This window comes from Nanorana parkeri, unplaced genomic scaffold (assembly GCF_000935625.1).
Source record: "Nanorana parkeri isolate BGI_ZX_2015 unplaced genomic scaffold, ASM93562v1 scaffold1413, whole genome shotgun sequence".
In the NCBI taxonomy this organism is placed as follows: domain Eukaryota; kingdom Metazoa; phylum Chordata; class Amphibia; order Anura; family Dicroglossidae; genus Nanorana; species Nanorana parkeri.
In genome coordinates, this window is record NW_017307681.1 from 393408 (window position 1) to 410734 (window position 17327).

The window sequence follows — 17327 nt, forward strand, 5'->3', positions numbered from 1 at the left end:
ACCCTCGGCTTATATTCGGGTCAATACTTTTTCCCATTTTTGTTTGGTAAAATTAGGTACCTCGGCTTATATTCGGGACGGCTTATACTCGAGTATATACGGTATATCATAAATAATAGTAAAAAATCTTGGAAAAAAAGCATAGTATATAATAATCTGTAGTATTAAATACCTCATCAATAACAATCTTACTGCTGGCAAGGATTGTATATCTCTGGACACCTGTTCCTTTGGTGTCACCCCTAAACCAGCTTTAAATATACCATTAAGCTCAATTCAGCAATAATATAGGTAATATACAGTATATAAGACAACTCGTATATTACCACTATAGATTCCCATAGTTAAGTCCATATATTTATAGTGTGAGTATATGTACACTATATTGCCAAAAGTATTGGGACGCCTTTACACGCACATGAAGTTTAATGGCCCCCTAGTCTTAGTCCGTAGGGTTCATTATTGGGTTGGCTCCGCCCTTTGCCGCTATAACAGCTCCGCCTCTTCTGGGAAGGCGTCCACAAGGTTTAGGAGTGTGTCTATGGGAATGTTGGACCATTTGTGAGGTCAGGTACTGATGTTGGGGGAGGAGATTAGTAGCAAGGAAATATCACGGATGGACTTATTGCACAGGTGACAACCTATCACGGCACCACGCTTGTAGTCACTGAGCTCCTGAGGGCGGCCCATTCTTTCACAAATGTCTGTAGAAGCGGCTGCATGCCGAGGTGCGTGACTTTATACACCTGTGGCCATGGAGGTGATGGGAACACCTGAATCCAATGATTTGGAGGGGTGTCCCAATACTTTTGGCAATATAGTGTATATATGTGGATTTATATACTGTATACAATACTAGCATTGGAAAAAGAAAGAGTTATTGGCACAATAAATAAATATTTGGCTCCAAAGGGCTTATAGCCCCCAGCCTGGGGTTTAGTCAGAATAAGAATAGAAATAATTGGTTTTTCATTTTTAGAGTCACAATTTATGTTTCATACAAATCTCTGCATTGCTGTTGCAGCCATTAACGCAGATTGTTCTCCGGAGTATAGATGCAATCTATAAATTCTTTGGAACCTGTAACAAATGTCACACTGCACAAGCCTATGACATTTGTTGTATGTTGTGTGGTAGCAATGCTGTTGTAAAGTGAAACCAGCCAGACATTCGTATTCTGATTGGATGGGATTGTAATTTGTTCCCTACTATGATAAGATGTGCGCCCTCTTTAAAAGATACAAGTAAGTGGTCAATATTTTTATAGCTATTAGTTCCACATGCAGATATTTTATCTGCTTTCACACTTTGATTATAATATTATACACTTCACATGTGTAAAAAGTAAGTGCACCCCATGGAAATTGTTGATTTATTATTATTATAGAGGATTTATATAGCGCCAACAGTTTGCTCAGCGCTTTATAATATAAGGAAGACATTACAATCACAATACAATTCAAGACAAGATGGTAAGGAGGGCCCTTCCCCTGAGGGCTTACAATCTAAAAGGGAGGGGGAAGTGATACATGAGGAGGGAGCTGTGTGGGGATGAATTGTTTGAGAACGTGATGGCTGAGCGTTTAGGTTGAGGTGGGATAGGCTTCCCTGACGAGATGAGTCTTATTCAACATCTTTGAACACATTAGATCTCCATTGAAACACAGCCTACAGATAAAGGTAATTCACTTGAACAAATGAGAGATAAAAATGGATATGTTGTATTAATTCTTGATTAACAGAACTGTAGAGTTATCATGTGGAAAAAGTAAGTACACCTGTCAGAACCACGTACCTTAGAGGAGTCTGAGTTGACGAGGAAGGCCTCTCTTGCAGCTCAAGTCCAAGAACCCCTGGAAGTGGAACAGGTGCACAAGGACAGGAGAGGCACGAGTGCCGGTAGCAGCGACATCCAAGACAAGCCGGATCTGTAACAGTCAAGCAGCGAGGTACCAGGACAGTAGACAAGGCATAGTCAGGGACTGACAGGATCAGCAACTTGCAGGCAACGAAGTATAGAGGAGGAGGCAGGAGTGTGGTCAGAAACAAGCCAAGGTCGAGGGGATCCAGAAGAGCAGCAGAATAGGTTGCCAAGCCGGATCAATACCAGAAGAGCAGAGTAAGGATGCTGGGTTCAGGTTACAGGTACAGGGAGCAGCCGAAAGCCAATCAGCACTGGAGGTTAGAATGTCACAGCCTTAAATAGCCCATTCAGCGTGAAAAACCCGCAACAGGCACATGCGCACATGCCATGAGACGCGCACGCCAACGTGCACCCACCTGTGCAGAGGCGCTCGGCGGTGCACAATTTTGTGAGCCAAACTATGCCCACGCACTTGCGCATGCACAGGTGCCCGGGCAGGATTCCGAGCACAAGGGCCAAGCCTGGCTTCCTGACAACACCCCTTTATTAACCACTGCTTTAAATCCATAGAATTAAAATCAGATGTTCCCGATTAGGTCCTCATGATTAGACCTCATCAGAGAATACAGTGGCACCTCGGTTCATGAACGCTTCTGTTCACGAACAATTCGGTTCGCGAACAGGAAGTTCGGCAAAATATTGATTCCGTTTGCGAACTCCGCATCGGGTGACAAACACGACCGCAGTCATTTTCCCTGCTCTGACACGTGGTCATGGCTTCCTCTAGTCGCGATCACGGTCTGATCACAGTTTGATTCGGGTTCGCGACCAATTCGGTTCGCGACCAGAATAGTGGAATGAATTAGGTTCGTGAACCGAGGTACCACTGTATTCAAGTATTTTTTATACCTCAGATATCTCGGGTCTGCTGTTCTCTTTCCCATTAATGAGTGGTGTCATTATACCAAGATGAAGAGACCTTTCCAAGGCCCTCAGGAAGAAAGCTGTTGATGCCTATGAGCCTGACAAGGAAGGGGGGGGGGGCAATCGTGAGCCCCCACCCCCCATCCTGCACCATACCAGGCCACATGTTCTTAACATGGGGAAGTGCTTCACCAGGGGGGTTGATGAGGACAAAAAGATCACCAAATTGTTTCAAATCTACTAGTGTAGATTCCAAACAACTACTTACTTCTACAGGACTGGCCGGCCCAGAAAATTCAGCCCACGAGTTGACCATCTGATGATAAAAGAAGTCTCCAAAGACCCCAAAATTTAATTGCATGTTAAATCTTGCAACAGTTGATGTCAAAATGCATGCGTGTTCACTCAAAAAAAAAGATTGTGCCAATGTTACATGATACAGGATGAAGTTGCTTGACCATAGTAATGGTAGACATGTTTGCTACAAACTGACATAATTTTAGGAGAAGAACCTCAAACCAACTGTGAAGCATAGACTAGCGTCCTCCAGTGACCCAAAGCTCAGTGTATCGCGAGCTACAGCAGTATACTGAGACTGCCGCAGCCGGGACAGACCCCAACATTACTGTCGAGATCCACCCAGCTGCGTGAGTGACAGCTGGCTCTGCCTATCTAGAGGCTGAGCCAGCTGTTCCCGACCCCTCCCCTTGTCCGTTCCTCCAGTCAGGGCTGGAGGATCAGAGCAGGGAGGGGGGGGGGGGGGGAATCCCTGCAGGGAGCCATGACTGACAGTCACCGCTCTCTGCAGGGAGATGATCGAGAAGTGAGCGAGCGCCGGTATGTGTTGGCTCACCTCCCGATCTACTGAGCCGGCCTGTGACAGTCTCATTGTCGCATGTCGGCTCGATCACTCCAGTGTTTGTAAATAACTGGGGACACATAGTGCTATGTGTCCCCAGTTATGTCCCCAGTTATGAATGAACAGGCTGTGATTTACATCACTGCCTGTTCATTCAAGATTTCACCAATGGGGAGAAGCACTCAGTACAGAGGCTTCTCCCCATTCAGAAACTATTGATAGTAAGTATGAATGGGAGGAGCCTCTGTACTGAGTGCTTCCCATTCATTGAGTGCTGAGGCTGCTAAAAAAGAAATTGAGGATTTGGTGTCCTCAATTTCTTTTCTATTTTAAAAGGGAAATGTCAGCGGTCTGTTTGGACCCCAAATATTTCCCAAATCCCCCCCAACAGTAAAAAATAAATAAATAAATAAATAAATAAAATGATTTTAACCACTTCCCGGCCGGCTGTTGTAAAAAAACGGCCGGCCAGGAGCTCTCTAGATCTGAGCGGGCGTCTTTAGACGCCCGCTCAGCCACGCCCCCTCGCGCGCACCGCTGGGCGCTCGCGAGCGGGAAATGCCCGTTATTTGAAAACAGGCAGCGATGCCTGTTAACATACAAGCGATCCGCCGGCTATAGAGCCGGCGGATCGCTTGTATGAGGTCCCGTGAATTGCGCCCTCCCCGGCTCCCCCCCTCCCGCTGTCAAGCTGGTCCCGGGCTCTGCTGTGCCCAGTGCGAGCCCGGGACCAGCATATGGCCTCTGTCACAGGGGATCAGAGGGAGCTCGGTACACGAGCTCCCTCCGGTCCCCTCTCCGCTGTCAGAATGCGGAAGTGGTGTATATTACATCACTTCCGCATTCTTGTGTCACTCTCCAGCTTCAGATGCTGGAGAGAAGCTGACAAGCAGATCTTTGCTTCATCAGCTTCTTCAGGGGGGTCCCTAGGTGACATTAGGGGTCTTGGAGACCCCTGATGTCTCCATAAAGAGGACCTGTCACATATTTTGCTATCACATAAGGGGGTTTTCTAACCCCCCTATGTGATAGCAATAAAGTTTCCCCCCCAAAAATGTAAAGTTACAAATAAAAAAGAATTACATTTTTTTTTTAAAGTCCCCCCCATACATACACGCATGCAAACAGGCGTCGGGTGCGCATACGTGTGAAAACGACGATTTCGCCCATTACGCCGCACATGTTACATATCGCCGCGAACGTCGGAATGAGAGCAATAATTGTAGGGCCATCAATCACTGATAACACCAAACTGATGAGTGGTAAAAGCTTTTGAAGCGTCACCTATGGCCTTTTTTTGCGATTTTGCGGGTGCGCGCAATTTTAAAGCATGACATGTTTGGTGTCTATTTACCCAACTTGACCCCGACTCTTATATTTTAGCAAAAATATGGGTGATAAATGGGTGTGGTTACTGGGGGTGTGGCCGCTATCACCAGTAGCAACTGAATGCAGAGGCAACTATTTATGATAATAAAGAGTAGATGCATAGTCCTATACAACCGGCCCTTTGAGGGTAACCATACTGCTGATGCGGGAAACAGGCAATTTATGTAAGAAACCAACAAAAACATCTTGCAACTGAAGGAATTTTACATAGAGGGGTGGTCAAAACTTTCACGTCAGAGACAGGGCAGTTGTGCAAAGCGCCTGCAAGAATCTATCTCTATTAAAGGTGTAATACCAGCTCCCGAGGCCAAGGGTGTACTTAGTTTTTCCACATTACATGACTACATTCATTTCTTGTGCTGCTTCTCTCTTCCACTCTCTGAGCTCTCCTGTATACAGCGCACAGTAGACTACAAGAGGATGATACCAGATCAAACTCAATTACTTACACTGGTCACATTTAAAATTAAATTGAATATTTGACATCAACACAAATTCATTGTCAAGGCTTTTGAACACATTTTTCAGTCTATTTCCTTTATAATATTTTGCAGAATTCCATCATGGACCCCATGAACCGGACATTTATCACCGAGATCATACTCTTGGGGTTTTCTACCAATCTTAAAATTAATATTGTGCTTTTCTTTCTATTTTCGGTGATCTACGTGATAACTGTTGTGGGAAATGTTCTTATAATAAGCCTGGTCATAATCAGCTATGACCTGCACACCCCGATGTACTTTTTCCTTTGCATTCTGTCCTTTGTGGACTTATGTAACTCATCCTCAGTTGTGCCGCGTTTGCTCTCTGACCTGTTCAGTGTCCGGAGAGCGATCCCACTCAGCGCTTGTGCGTTTCAGGTCTACGTGGCTCTCCTCATGGGCGGTACGGAGTGTCTCCCCCTCGCTATTATGGCTTACGACCGCTTTGTTGCCATTTGCCGGCCCCTCCACTATTACGTTATCATGAGATGGAGTATTTGCCACCGGCTGGCCATCTTCCTGTGGGTGACAAGTTTTATAGTGTTTGTTTTTCCTTCACTTGCCACACCCATGGCCTTGTGCAATCCAAATGAGATCAACCACTTTATGTGCGAGCTTTTAGCCGTCATGAAGTTGACTTGCCAACATGTCTATTCAAGTGAACTTCTAGTCATGATTGTATGTTTCAGCGCTCTCCTTCTCCCATTTCTGTTTATTATAGGGACTTATATTAGCATCATACATTCTGTCCTAAAGATTCACACGGGACAGAGATTCAAGGCTTTTGCCACGTGTTCCTCTCACATTACCGTGGTGGTTTTATTCTACGGGGCGGCAATGGTCATGAACTTTGGAGCCTCATCACAGTACTCAACAAGCCAAGGGAAATACATCTCTATCTTTTATAATGTTATTTGTCCAATGCTAAACCCCGTCATATACAGTCTCAATAACACTGACGTGAAGAAGAAATTTAAAAGCTTCCTAAAACAGCAAGACAGAATAGCTATATAACTTTATCAATAACAAGTGTAAGCAAGGCAGATCGTACAAATACACAAAATGTTTTTGATGACACTTTGATAAGGGCATTGTACAGTATATGGCTCCTAGGGGTCCAATACCCAGACAGCTCAAACTCAGATATTAACCCCTTTGTTAAAGTATGACATGACACTGGTCTTGGATTTTTAGTGGCCACAGCAGCCATTTTATTATTTTTTTACCAAAGCCAAAATTAACAATTTTGAACCAACTAGCTGACCGCGGGAGTTAAAGTGACATTAAACCCTCAGATTTTTTAACATAAAACAATACTGTAATGTGCGCCTTACTGTAATCCATGGTTGTCTCCCTTCTCTTTGCTGCTCTTCCTTTTAAATCCTCATGTCTTCTCATGCTGGGCAGAACTTCTGTTTTGCAGCAGACTGCCTTGTCTCTGAAATGGATACATGGTGTCTGTGTATAGGTTCACAATCTGAGCCAGCACTACAGGAAGAGGCACTCAGCTGCAAAGGGAAGTTCTCCCCCAGCGTGAGAAGACATGAGGGCTTATGAACCCTGGAGGGGTCCGGAACTGATTTAGTAAGAGAACCAGAGAAGCTGGAAGGCTGCTGGAGGTGCCTGTTACTGGTATGGAACTCAGAAGTAAGTCTGGTGTCTCTCCTATGGAAGATCTCATGTCCATCCCTGTTCAGATTTTGCTCTATTGCCCAGTGTCAGCCTGTGCTCCTGTTTATTCTGCACCGTGGAAGACTGAAAGGTATTGGTGAATCTGGAGTCTGTTCTATTTCTGCCATGGATGTCCTAAGCCTTATCCCATCTCTCCTAGTTGATGTTCTACAATAAAGCATTTAAAAAGCCACTTAAAGTGACTGGCGTCCAACTTCTACAACACACATCTCTTCACTGGCTACGGATCTGCCCTCTGAGAGTCAAATGTCGGCCCTCTCTGCCCTTTGGGGGTCCACGCCAGGCCTCTGGGGGTCAGGGGAGCGCTACAATGCACTCAAATTAAATTTAGTGCACACAAACATGATAGTGTGGGGCCAAAAAAAGATGTTGTATATAATAAACTGATATCAAATAAGTAATTCTCAAAATTGTGCATGCTTGTGAAACAATGCAAAACTATGTTACCCAAAATTGCCAATAGAGCACTTTAAAAGCCTTTCCAGCTCATTAATTAGGAGTTAACAGTGATGGTCCTGGTAGGAATTTTTACTCTCACTCCAGCATACGTGGTGATACCTAATATATGTGGCACAATCACAGTTTTTGACAAAATGTTCTCTGATGTTTCACCACTTTACCTCCTGACACCCATCATAATGGTCCTGGACACCCTGGAGGGACAGGTGAGCCTGGGACACATGTAGCAGGGGAAGGACAATAGAGGGCACCTTACAGTACATGTAGAAGTGATCATGCAGTTGTAAAGCTGCCTGAATCATGTCTACAAAACAGCCTAAAAGGACTAAAAAGGTAAATTAACCACCTCCGGGCCGGCCGTAGTAAAAAAAACGGCAAGTGGTTAATTCCTGGTTGCTAGAGCAGCTGGAAGTTTGTATTTATGGCGGTGTTGTCACTGACGTAACAGTTATGGCTGTGACAGCAACAGGGTTAATCATAGGGTTGAAGGTGTTGAGGTTTGGAAAGTACCAAATGGTATGTAGAAGGACATTCCAACTAAGAGGAGGGTCCTCAAGGTGAAGAAATAATTGCAATGGAGAAGTTAAGTTATTGTCTTTCCATTTTCTTTGAGCACTGGCTTTTTTAAATAAACCTCTAGATCCAAATACAGAAGCTCCTCGTTGTTAGGCAGAGGGTCATCTCACTGAGCCACACTGAAATCCGGCATATTCCCTTGCATGATCTCTGTGTCAGCCTTCCTGGTGCCTGGTTTTCTACTGAACTCTCTAGTTCCCCTTGGACTTTCCATTTACTCCATGTCTCTGAACTTCCTGTTTGCCGGATTGTTTCGCCAATATCAATATCTCACTCGTTGCTGCTACGCTATTCATCTCATTTGGAGCTACTTGTGTATCAGTCTTGGCAGACTACCAACTACTCTTTATTGCTCTTCCTTTCTTACTTTATACCACCAGCTGATGCCCATTTAATTTTTTATAATGCATCTACTTCCCTCCCATACCATCAGCTGCTGCCTCTGATTGTGATCCCAGCTCATAATAGTCAACTTGTACCTATGCAGGGCAAACCAACAGGTTCTGCTTAGTCTCCTGCCACTCTGTTCACCCTCTCCAGCAATGTGAAATTGCCCCACCAGGTATAGGAAGCCTGTTCCTCACTTCCCTTCATTCCACGATGCAGTGCTGTGTGCCTGAATGGCTGACTGCCAGGTCTGAGCATTGTCACATGGGAGTGGGTTGAGAGCCCTAAGGGCCCAGTCACACCATAAAGAGTGCGTTGCAGAGCGTTTGGCCTCTGGAACGCACTGTAACGCAACCCGGCCGGCTCACTTTGTTTTGGGGCAGCAGGGAGCGTGGTGGTGCATAGAAGTCAATGGCACCGCAGCCACGCCCCTCACCCGCAGTGCAATCGCGGGCGCCCGGACGCGTGGCACATTAGTGCCTGCGTTCCTGGCCGATCTGCAAAAAAATGCTGCATGCACAACTTTTTGCAGATCGCACTGGACTGGAACACAGGCACTAATGTGCCACACATTCGGGCACCAGCCATTGCCCTGTAGGCGAGGGGCGCGACTGCGGTGCCATTGACTTTAATGCACCACCACACCGCCTCCCGCCCCAAAACAAATTGAGCCAGCCGGGTTGCGTTCCAGTGCGTTATGTTTGCTGAGCGCTCTGGAACGCACTCTTTATGGCACATGTGTCAAACTCAAGGCCCAGGGGCCGAATCCGGCCCACCAGGCCATTTCCTAGACTTCTACTTTCAGATCTCGGTATTCAGTTATTACTAAAACCAGTGATAATGGAACGCAGAGGCAATTATGATAAAGATTAGATACATTTATATAGTCTTACAGATACCTTTGAGGGCAACCATAATGTTGATGCGGCCAACAATTACATTGAGTTTGACACCCCTGCTTTATGGTGTGACTGGGCCCTAAGCCCTGCATAAGTTCTGACCAAATGAACTTACCTAGGTGAAGGAAGGTTGCATTGTAGAGCATGCTAGGTTCTTCGAAGCCCTTGATACAACTTCTGTAGGGATCGGAATGCTGTCCGTGTCCTCATTAGGTAGATTTCTTCTATTTTTTTTTTTATTTGAGAGACATCAGATCCATAGGAAATAAGGAGAAGTCTCCTAAATGGGAACAACACAGCACTCAATCATTATTGGGGGGCACCCACTTTATCCATACCTGAAATAATGTTGGTTGGAGTTAGTCTTTAAGCCCCTAATAGGGTCAAACAATAAATTGTTTTGAAGAAATGACTGGTGTGTGACTGAATTTCCTCTTTTTACGTTGAGATTGGTGGGCTTGAAAAGCCATGCGGTACCCAGGATAGCAGGCTGCTGGCTTTGGGAGAGGTAAAGTCCTCTGAAGAAAGATAAATGGACTCTGAATCACTATGTGGGTATAGACCGGTAATTGCTTACAGCCGCTTATACATATGGACATAAATCCCTGGATGCAGAAAACCTGGGGCTCTCTGGTAAAATTGATTATCTTGTTACAATGGCACCTGGAAGTGGGTGGGATATATCAGGCAGCAAGTAATCAAGTTGTTGGAAGCAAAAAAAAAATGGCCAGCGTAGGGATTTGAGGGACTTTGACAAGGACCAAATTGTGATTCTAGAAGACTGGGTCAGAGCAACTCCAAAACTGCAACTCTTGTGGGATTTTCCCAGTCTGCAGTGGTCAGGACCAACCAAAAGTGGTACAGGAAGGAAAACCGGGCAGTGCCATGGGTGGCCAAGGCTCATTGATGCACATGGGGAACAAAGGCAGGCCTGTGTAGTCCGATCCAATAGAAGAACTACTGTAGATCAAATTGCTGAAATAGTTAATTCTGGTTCCAATAGAAATGCTGGTTCAGATAGAATCTGAACTTATCAGGGTGAACATGTTGAACCGTGCCCACCGTCAAAAGAGCTTACAATGGGAATGTGAACATCATAACTGGAGCACGGAGCAATGGAAGAAGGTGGCCTGGTCTGATGAATCATGTGGATGGCCGGGTGTGTGTGTGTCACTTAGCTGGGGAAGAGACGGCACCAGGATGCACTATGGGAAGAAGACAAGCCGGCGGAGGCAGTGTGATGCTTTGGGCAATGTTCTGCTGGGAAACCTCGGGTCCTGCCATTCATGTGGATGTGACTCTGACACGTACCACCGACCTAAACATTGTCACTGACCAAGTCCACCCCTTCATGGACACGGTATTCCCTGATGGCAGTGGCCCCTCTCAGCAGGATAATGCTCCCTGCCACACTGCAACAATGGTTCCAGAATGGTTTGAGGAATACAACAACGAGTTTGCGGTGTTGACATGGCCTCCAAATTCACCAGATCTCAACCCAATAGATCATCTGTGGAATATGCTGGAAGAACAAGTCCGATCCATGGAGGCCGATCACCTCACAACTTACAGGACTTAAAGGATCTGCTAATGACGGCTTGGTGCCAGATACCACAGCACACCTTCAGAGGTCTAGTGGACTCGATGCCTGGAGGGGGTCAGGAAAAGAGGGACCTACTCAATATTAGGGGGGGGTTGTCCAGATACCACAGCATACCTTCAGAGGTCTAGTGGAGTCCATGCCTGGAGGGATTAGACTCAATATTAGGCTGGTGGTCATAAGGTTATGGCTGAAATGTGTATATGGAGACACCTGTCCGCACAGGTTACAGTAGACTCATCCATATGACCTCCCAAAAAAAAAACAAGGAAAGGAACCCAAAATCCCCCGGGTCCTAATGTGATCATCCACCTTGATAGACAATGTATAAAGCAGGTATTTTTATTTATGTTGGGAGAGATGCATGGCTCTGGATGTATAATAGTGATGGATTGGTTGGGGTATAGTACCAGCTAACACATTTTATTATATTCTAGATTAATAGTCTATAAAGTGAAGATTAGATGTTTCCATGTCTCCCCCCACGTGACTCCCCACTAGGGAATTCCTTTAGCCTCTGGGTTGTGGTGCTTCACACACGATTATGACAAAGATTTAAGTATGTCCATAAATTTGAGAAATGTAAACATATGTGGAATGTCTAATTTTTGTGACCATGTTGTGTTGATTGTGATTTTTGTTCTAAACCGCCTCTGGTCTCCTGAGGAAGCTAATTGCGTAAGGTTTAGTGCAAAATTTAGCTTCCTGTACCCAACTGAACGGATCAGATATGTATACAAGACTGCGCATAGTGTTTTGAGCTATTGTTGGTTACTAAAAAGGGCCTATTTATAACCAATTTGCAGTTTGCCCTTAGAAATATCTGTAAACATTCGCTTCTGTGATTATAAACCAAAACAAATGTTCTTTAGTTTTTTTTTTTCTTTACAAGTGCAATACAGTTTCAATTTTGTTTTATGTAACACCACATTATGGCCACGAGATGGAGCTGAGGAGCACAGGCAATAAGTATGTAACACCACATTATGGCCGTTTGCCCTTAGAAATATCTGTAAACATTCGCTTCTGTGATTATAAACCAAAACAAATGTTCTTTAGTTTTTTTTTTCTTTACAAGTGCAATACAGTTTCAATTTTGTTTTATGTAACACCACATTATGGCCGTTTGCCCTTAGAAATATCTGTAAACATTCGCTTCTGTGATTATAAACCAAAACAAATGTTCTTTAGTTTTTTTTTTCTTTACAAGTGCAATACAGTTTCAATTTTGTTTTATGTAACACCACATTATGGCCGTTTGCCCTTAGAAATATCTGTAAACATTCGCTTCTGTGATTATAAACCAAAACAAATGTTCTTTAGTTTTTTTTTTCTTTACAAGTGCAATACAGTTTCAATTTTGTTTTATGTAACACCACATTATGGCCGTTTGCCCTTAGAAATATCTGTAAACATTCGCTTCTGTGATTATAAACCAAAACAAATGTTCTTTAGTTTTTTTTTTCTTTACAAGTGCAATACAGTTTCAATTTTGTTTTATGTAACACCACATTATGGCCGTTTGCCCTTAGAAATATCTGTAAACATTCGCTTCTGTGATTATAAACCAAAACAAATGTTCTTTAGTTTTTTTTTTCTTTACAAGTGCAATACAGTTTCAATTTTGTTTTATGTAACACCACATTATGGCCGTTTGCCCTTAGAAATATCTGTAAACATTCGCTTCTGTGATTATAAACCAAAACAAATGTTCTTTAGTTTTTTTTTTCTTTACAAGTGCAATACAGTTTCAATTTTGTTTTATGTAACACCACATTATGGCCGTTTGCCCTTAGAAATATCTGTAAACATTCGCTTCTGTGATTATAAACCAAAACAAATGTTCTTTAGTTTTTTTTTTCTTTACAAGTGCAATACAGTTTCAATTTTGTTTTATGTAACACCACATTATGGCCGTTTGCCCTTAGAAATATCTGTAAACATTCGCTTCTGTGATTATAAACCAAAACAAATGTTCTTTAGTTTTTTTTTTCTTTACAAGTGCAATACAGTTTCAATTTTGTTTTATGTAACACCACATTATGGCCGTTTGCCCTTAGAAATATCTGTAAACATTCGCTTCTGTGATTATAAACCAAAACAAATGTTCTTTAGTTTTTTTTTTCTTTACAAGTGCAATACAGTTTCAATTTTGTTTTATGTAACACCACATTATGGCCGTTTGCCCTTAGAAATATCTGTAAACATTCGCTTCTGTGATTATAAACCAAAACAAATGTTCTTTAGTTTTTTTTTTCTTTACAAGTGCAATACAGTTTCAATTTTGTTTTATGTAACACCACATTATGGCCGTTTGCCCTTAGAAATATCTGTAAACATTCGCTTCTGTGATTATAAACCAAAACAAATGTTCTTTAGTTTTTTTTTTCTTTACAAGTGCAATACAGTTTCAATTTTGTTTTATGTAACACCACATTATGGCCGTTTGCCCTTAGAAATATCTGTAAACATTCGCTTCTGTGATTATAAACCAAAACAAATGTTCTTTAGTTTTTTTTTTCTTTACAAGTGCAATACAGTTTCAATTTTGTTTTATGTAACACCACATTATGGCCGTTTGCCCTTAGAAATATCTGTAAACATTCGCTTCTGTGATTATAAACCAAAACAAATGTTCTTTAGTTTTTTTTTTCTTTACAAGTGCAATACAGTTTCAATTTTGTTTTATGTAACACCACATTATGGCCGTTTGCCCTTAGAAATATCTGTAAACATTCGCTTCTGTGATTATAAACCAAAACAAATGTTCTTTAGTTTTTTTTTTCTTTACAAGTGCAATACAGTTTCAATTTTGTTTTATGTAACACCACATTATGGCCGTTTGCCCTTAGAAATATCTGTAAACATTCGCTTCTGTGATTATAAACCAAAACAAATGTTCTTTAGTTTTTTTTTTCTTTACAAGTGCAATACAGTTTCAATTTTGTTTTATGTAACACCACATTATGGCCGTTTGCCCTTAGAAATATCTGTAAACATTCGCTTCTGTGATTATAAACCAAAACAAATGTTCTTTAGTTTTTTTTTTCTTTACAAGTGCAATACAGTTTCAATTTTGTTTTATGTAACACCACATTATGGCCGTTTGCCCTTAGAAATATCTGTAAACATTCGCTTCTGTGATTATAAACCAAAACAAATGTTCTTTAGTTTTTTTTTTCTTTACAAGTGCAATACAGTTTCAATTTTGTTTTATGTAACACCACATTATGGCCGTTTGCCCTTAGAAATATCTGTAAACATTCGCTTCTGTGATTATAAACCAAAACAAATGTTCTTTAGTTTTTTTTTTCTTTACAAGTGCAATACAGTTTCAATTTTGTTTTATGTAACACCACATTATGGCCGTTTGCCCTTAGAAATATCTGTAAACATTCGCTTCTGTGATTATAAACCAAAACAAATGTTCTTTAGTTTTTTTTTTCTTTACAAGTGCAATACAGTTTCAATTTTGTTTTATGTAACACCACATTATGGCCGTTTGCCCTTAGAAATATCTGTAAACATTCGCTTCTGTGATTATAAACCAAAACAAATGTTCTTTAGTTTTTTTTTTCTTTACAAGTGCAATACAGTTTCAATTTTGTTTTATGTAACACCACATTATGGCCGTTTGCCCTTAGAAATATCTGTAAACATTCGCTTCTGTGATTATAAACCAAAACAAATGTTCTTTAGTTTTTTTTTTCTTTACAAGTGCAATACAGTTTCAATTTTGTTTTATGTAACACCACATTATGGCCGTTTGCCCTTAGAAATATCTGTAAACATTCGCTTCTGTGATTATAAACCAAAACAAATGTTCTTTAGTTTTTTTTTTCTTTACAAGTGCAATACAGTTTCAATTTTGTTTTATGTAACACCACATTATGGCCGTTTGCCCTTAGAAATATCTGTAAACATTCGCTTCTGTGATTATAAACCAAAACAAATGTTCTTTAGTTTTTTTTTTCTTTACAAGTGCAATACAGTTTCAATTTTGTTTTATGTAACACCACATTATGGCCGTTTGCCCTTAGAAATATCTGTAAACATTCGCTTCTGTGATTATAAACCAAAACAAATGTTCTTTAGTTTTTTTTTTCTTTACAAGTGCAATACAGTTTCAATTTTGTTTTATGTAACACCACATTATGGCCGTTTGCCCTTAGAAATATCTGTAAACATTCGCTTCTGTGATTATAAACCAAAACAAATGTTCTTTAGTTTTTTTTTTCTTTACAAGTGCAATACAGTTTCAATTTTGTTTTATGTAACACCACATTATGGCCGTTTGCCCTTAGAAATATCTGTAAACATTCGCTTCTGTGATTATAAACCAAAACAAATGTTCTTTAGTTTTTTTTTTCTTTACAAGTGCAATACAGTTTCAATTTTGTTTTATGTAACACCACATTATGGCCGTTTGCCCTTAGAAATATCTGTAAACATTCGCTTCTGTGATTATAAACCAAAACAAATGTTCTTTAGTTTTTTTTTTCTTTACAAGTGCAATACAGTTTCAATTTTGTTTTATGTAACACCACATTATGGCCACGAGATGGAGCTGAGGAGCACAGGAAATAAGTATGTATTATACCACATTTTGGCCACTAGATGGAGCTAAAGCATAAGAAATAAATATTGATTTCCATCTGGTGGCCGTAATGGGAAAGCAAAAAAATTAATTTCTTAGTAAAGAAACATCTTTAGAACATTTGTTACGTCATATATCTGCACAGAGCAAATGTTTACAGATATTTACAGGTCAAAGGGCTCTGAAGATATTTTAAAAATAGACTCCTTAGTGTGTTTTCTGGTTTGTATGAATGCAAACTGAAGAGAGGGTAGCTTTCAGAAATATTGATGTGTGTCTAAAAACTTATGTGAATGAGAAATTACCAAATTTAACTTTTAAAGTTAAAGTTTTTAATTTACATTTGCCTAATGAAATTGTATTTTAGCCCTCATTCACACGAGAAAAGGCCGGCACGTACAGCTCTGTGTTGCGTGCACGGCGGTATCGGGCAGCTCCCGGGAAGCACAGGTGCTATGTGTGATTAGTACGCAGCCCCCGTCCTTCTCTATGGGAGTACACGGCCATAGGCCGCCCTATGCTCACCCCAAGTGCAGGTACGTACGGGTGCGTGTTTCCAGGCTTGGACGCAGATAGGATCCGTCCTGTCAGCGTACGACTATGCTCACCCGCACACGTACGGACGTGCAGGGCGGGTGAGCATAGGGCGGCGTACGGCCATGTACTCCCATAGAGAAGGACGGGGGCTGCGTACTAATCACACATAGCACCTGTGCTTCCCGGGAGCGGCCTGATACGGCCCGGAACGCAGCATGGAGCTGTACGTGCCGGCTATTTCTCGTGTGAATGAGGACTAACACTCGTTAGTATCATCTTCTTCTTGTTTGGCACCTTGGGAGTCCCATTTCTATGGATAGTCTCTTAAAACAGTTTAAACGAGCCAATTTTTTTTTCCATGCATGTGTCACAATTTAATCTCAAAAGGGGAAAAAGAGCTCTCCGAAATTAAAATGCATACGCTCACATTGAGCTTTACTTTTTTTTTTTTTAAGGTTCGTGATGCGTGCATCGCAGACAAACTTCACCCCTGAACCGTGAAATCACAGCACCTGAAAAAAAAAACTGCTTTGGTCCTCCTCCAAAGGGGAAAGGGCCTCTAAATACCCTGAACCTCCTCATGGCCAGCGGCGTATTTACATTTCCTGCTGCCCTAGGCAAGACAGCAGCGCCGCCCCTCCTTCTCCCCGTCGGACTGACATTCCGCCGAGTGGCCGTCAGCAGGGCAAGGGGGCTTATTTGCATCGGGGTACCCCTTTAAATAAGGGGGCACCCAGATGCTGCCCTCCCCCCTTGTGAATGAGTAAGGGGTACTTGTACCCCTACCCATTCACTAAAGGGTTAAATCAAATAGTTAGTAAAAAGTCCAGACTTTTAGATAAAATCCTTTAATCAAAAAAAAAACCAAAGAGACAATTTTTGACAATTCTTTTAATTTAAAAAAAAATTAAAAAAATGGCTCCATCAATGTAATCCGGCGTCAATCACCATGCCTGACCCCCTCTGAAATAAAAAAAAGTCCCGCCGCACGACGACCATCTTACCCCGACGAAAACTCGCCGCAAAATGACATTCAGCCCGAATGTCAACAGATGGGCG

General features: G+C 42.0%; 1 protein-coding gene across 1 annotated transcript; it reads left to right on the plus strand.

Annotated features, from left to right (window-relative positions):
- The first annotated feature begins 5599 nt into the window (after positions 1–5599).
- LOC108798132 (olfactory receptor-like protein OLF3) lies at positions 5600–6535 on the plus strand. Its single transcript, XM_018569857.1, has one exon. It carries the CDS (start codon positions 5600–5602, stop codon positions 6533–6535), a length of 936 nt encoding a protein of 311 aa, XP_018425359.1.
- Positions 6536–17327: the final 10792 nt, after the last annotated feature.

What these genes read in the sequence shown, in the direction of transcription:
- LOC108798132 (XM_018569857.1), top strand. Translation starts at nt 5,600, where the DNA reads ATGGACCCCATGAACCGGACATTTATCACCGAGATCATACTCTTGGGG.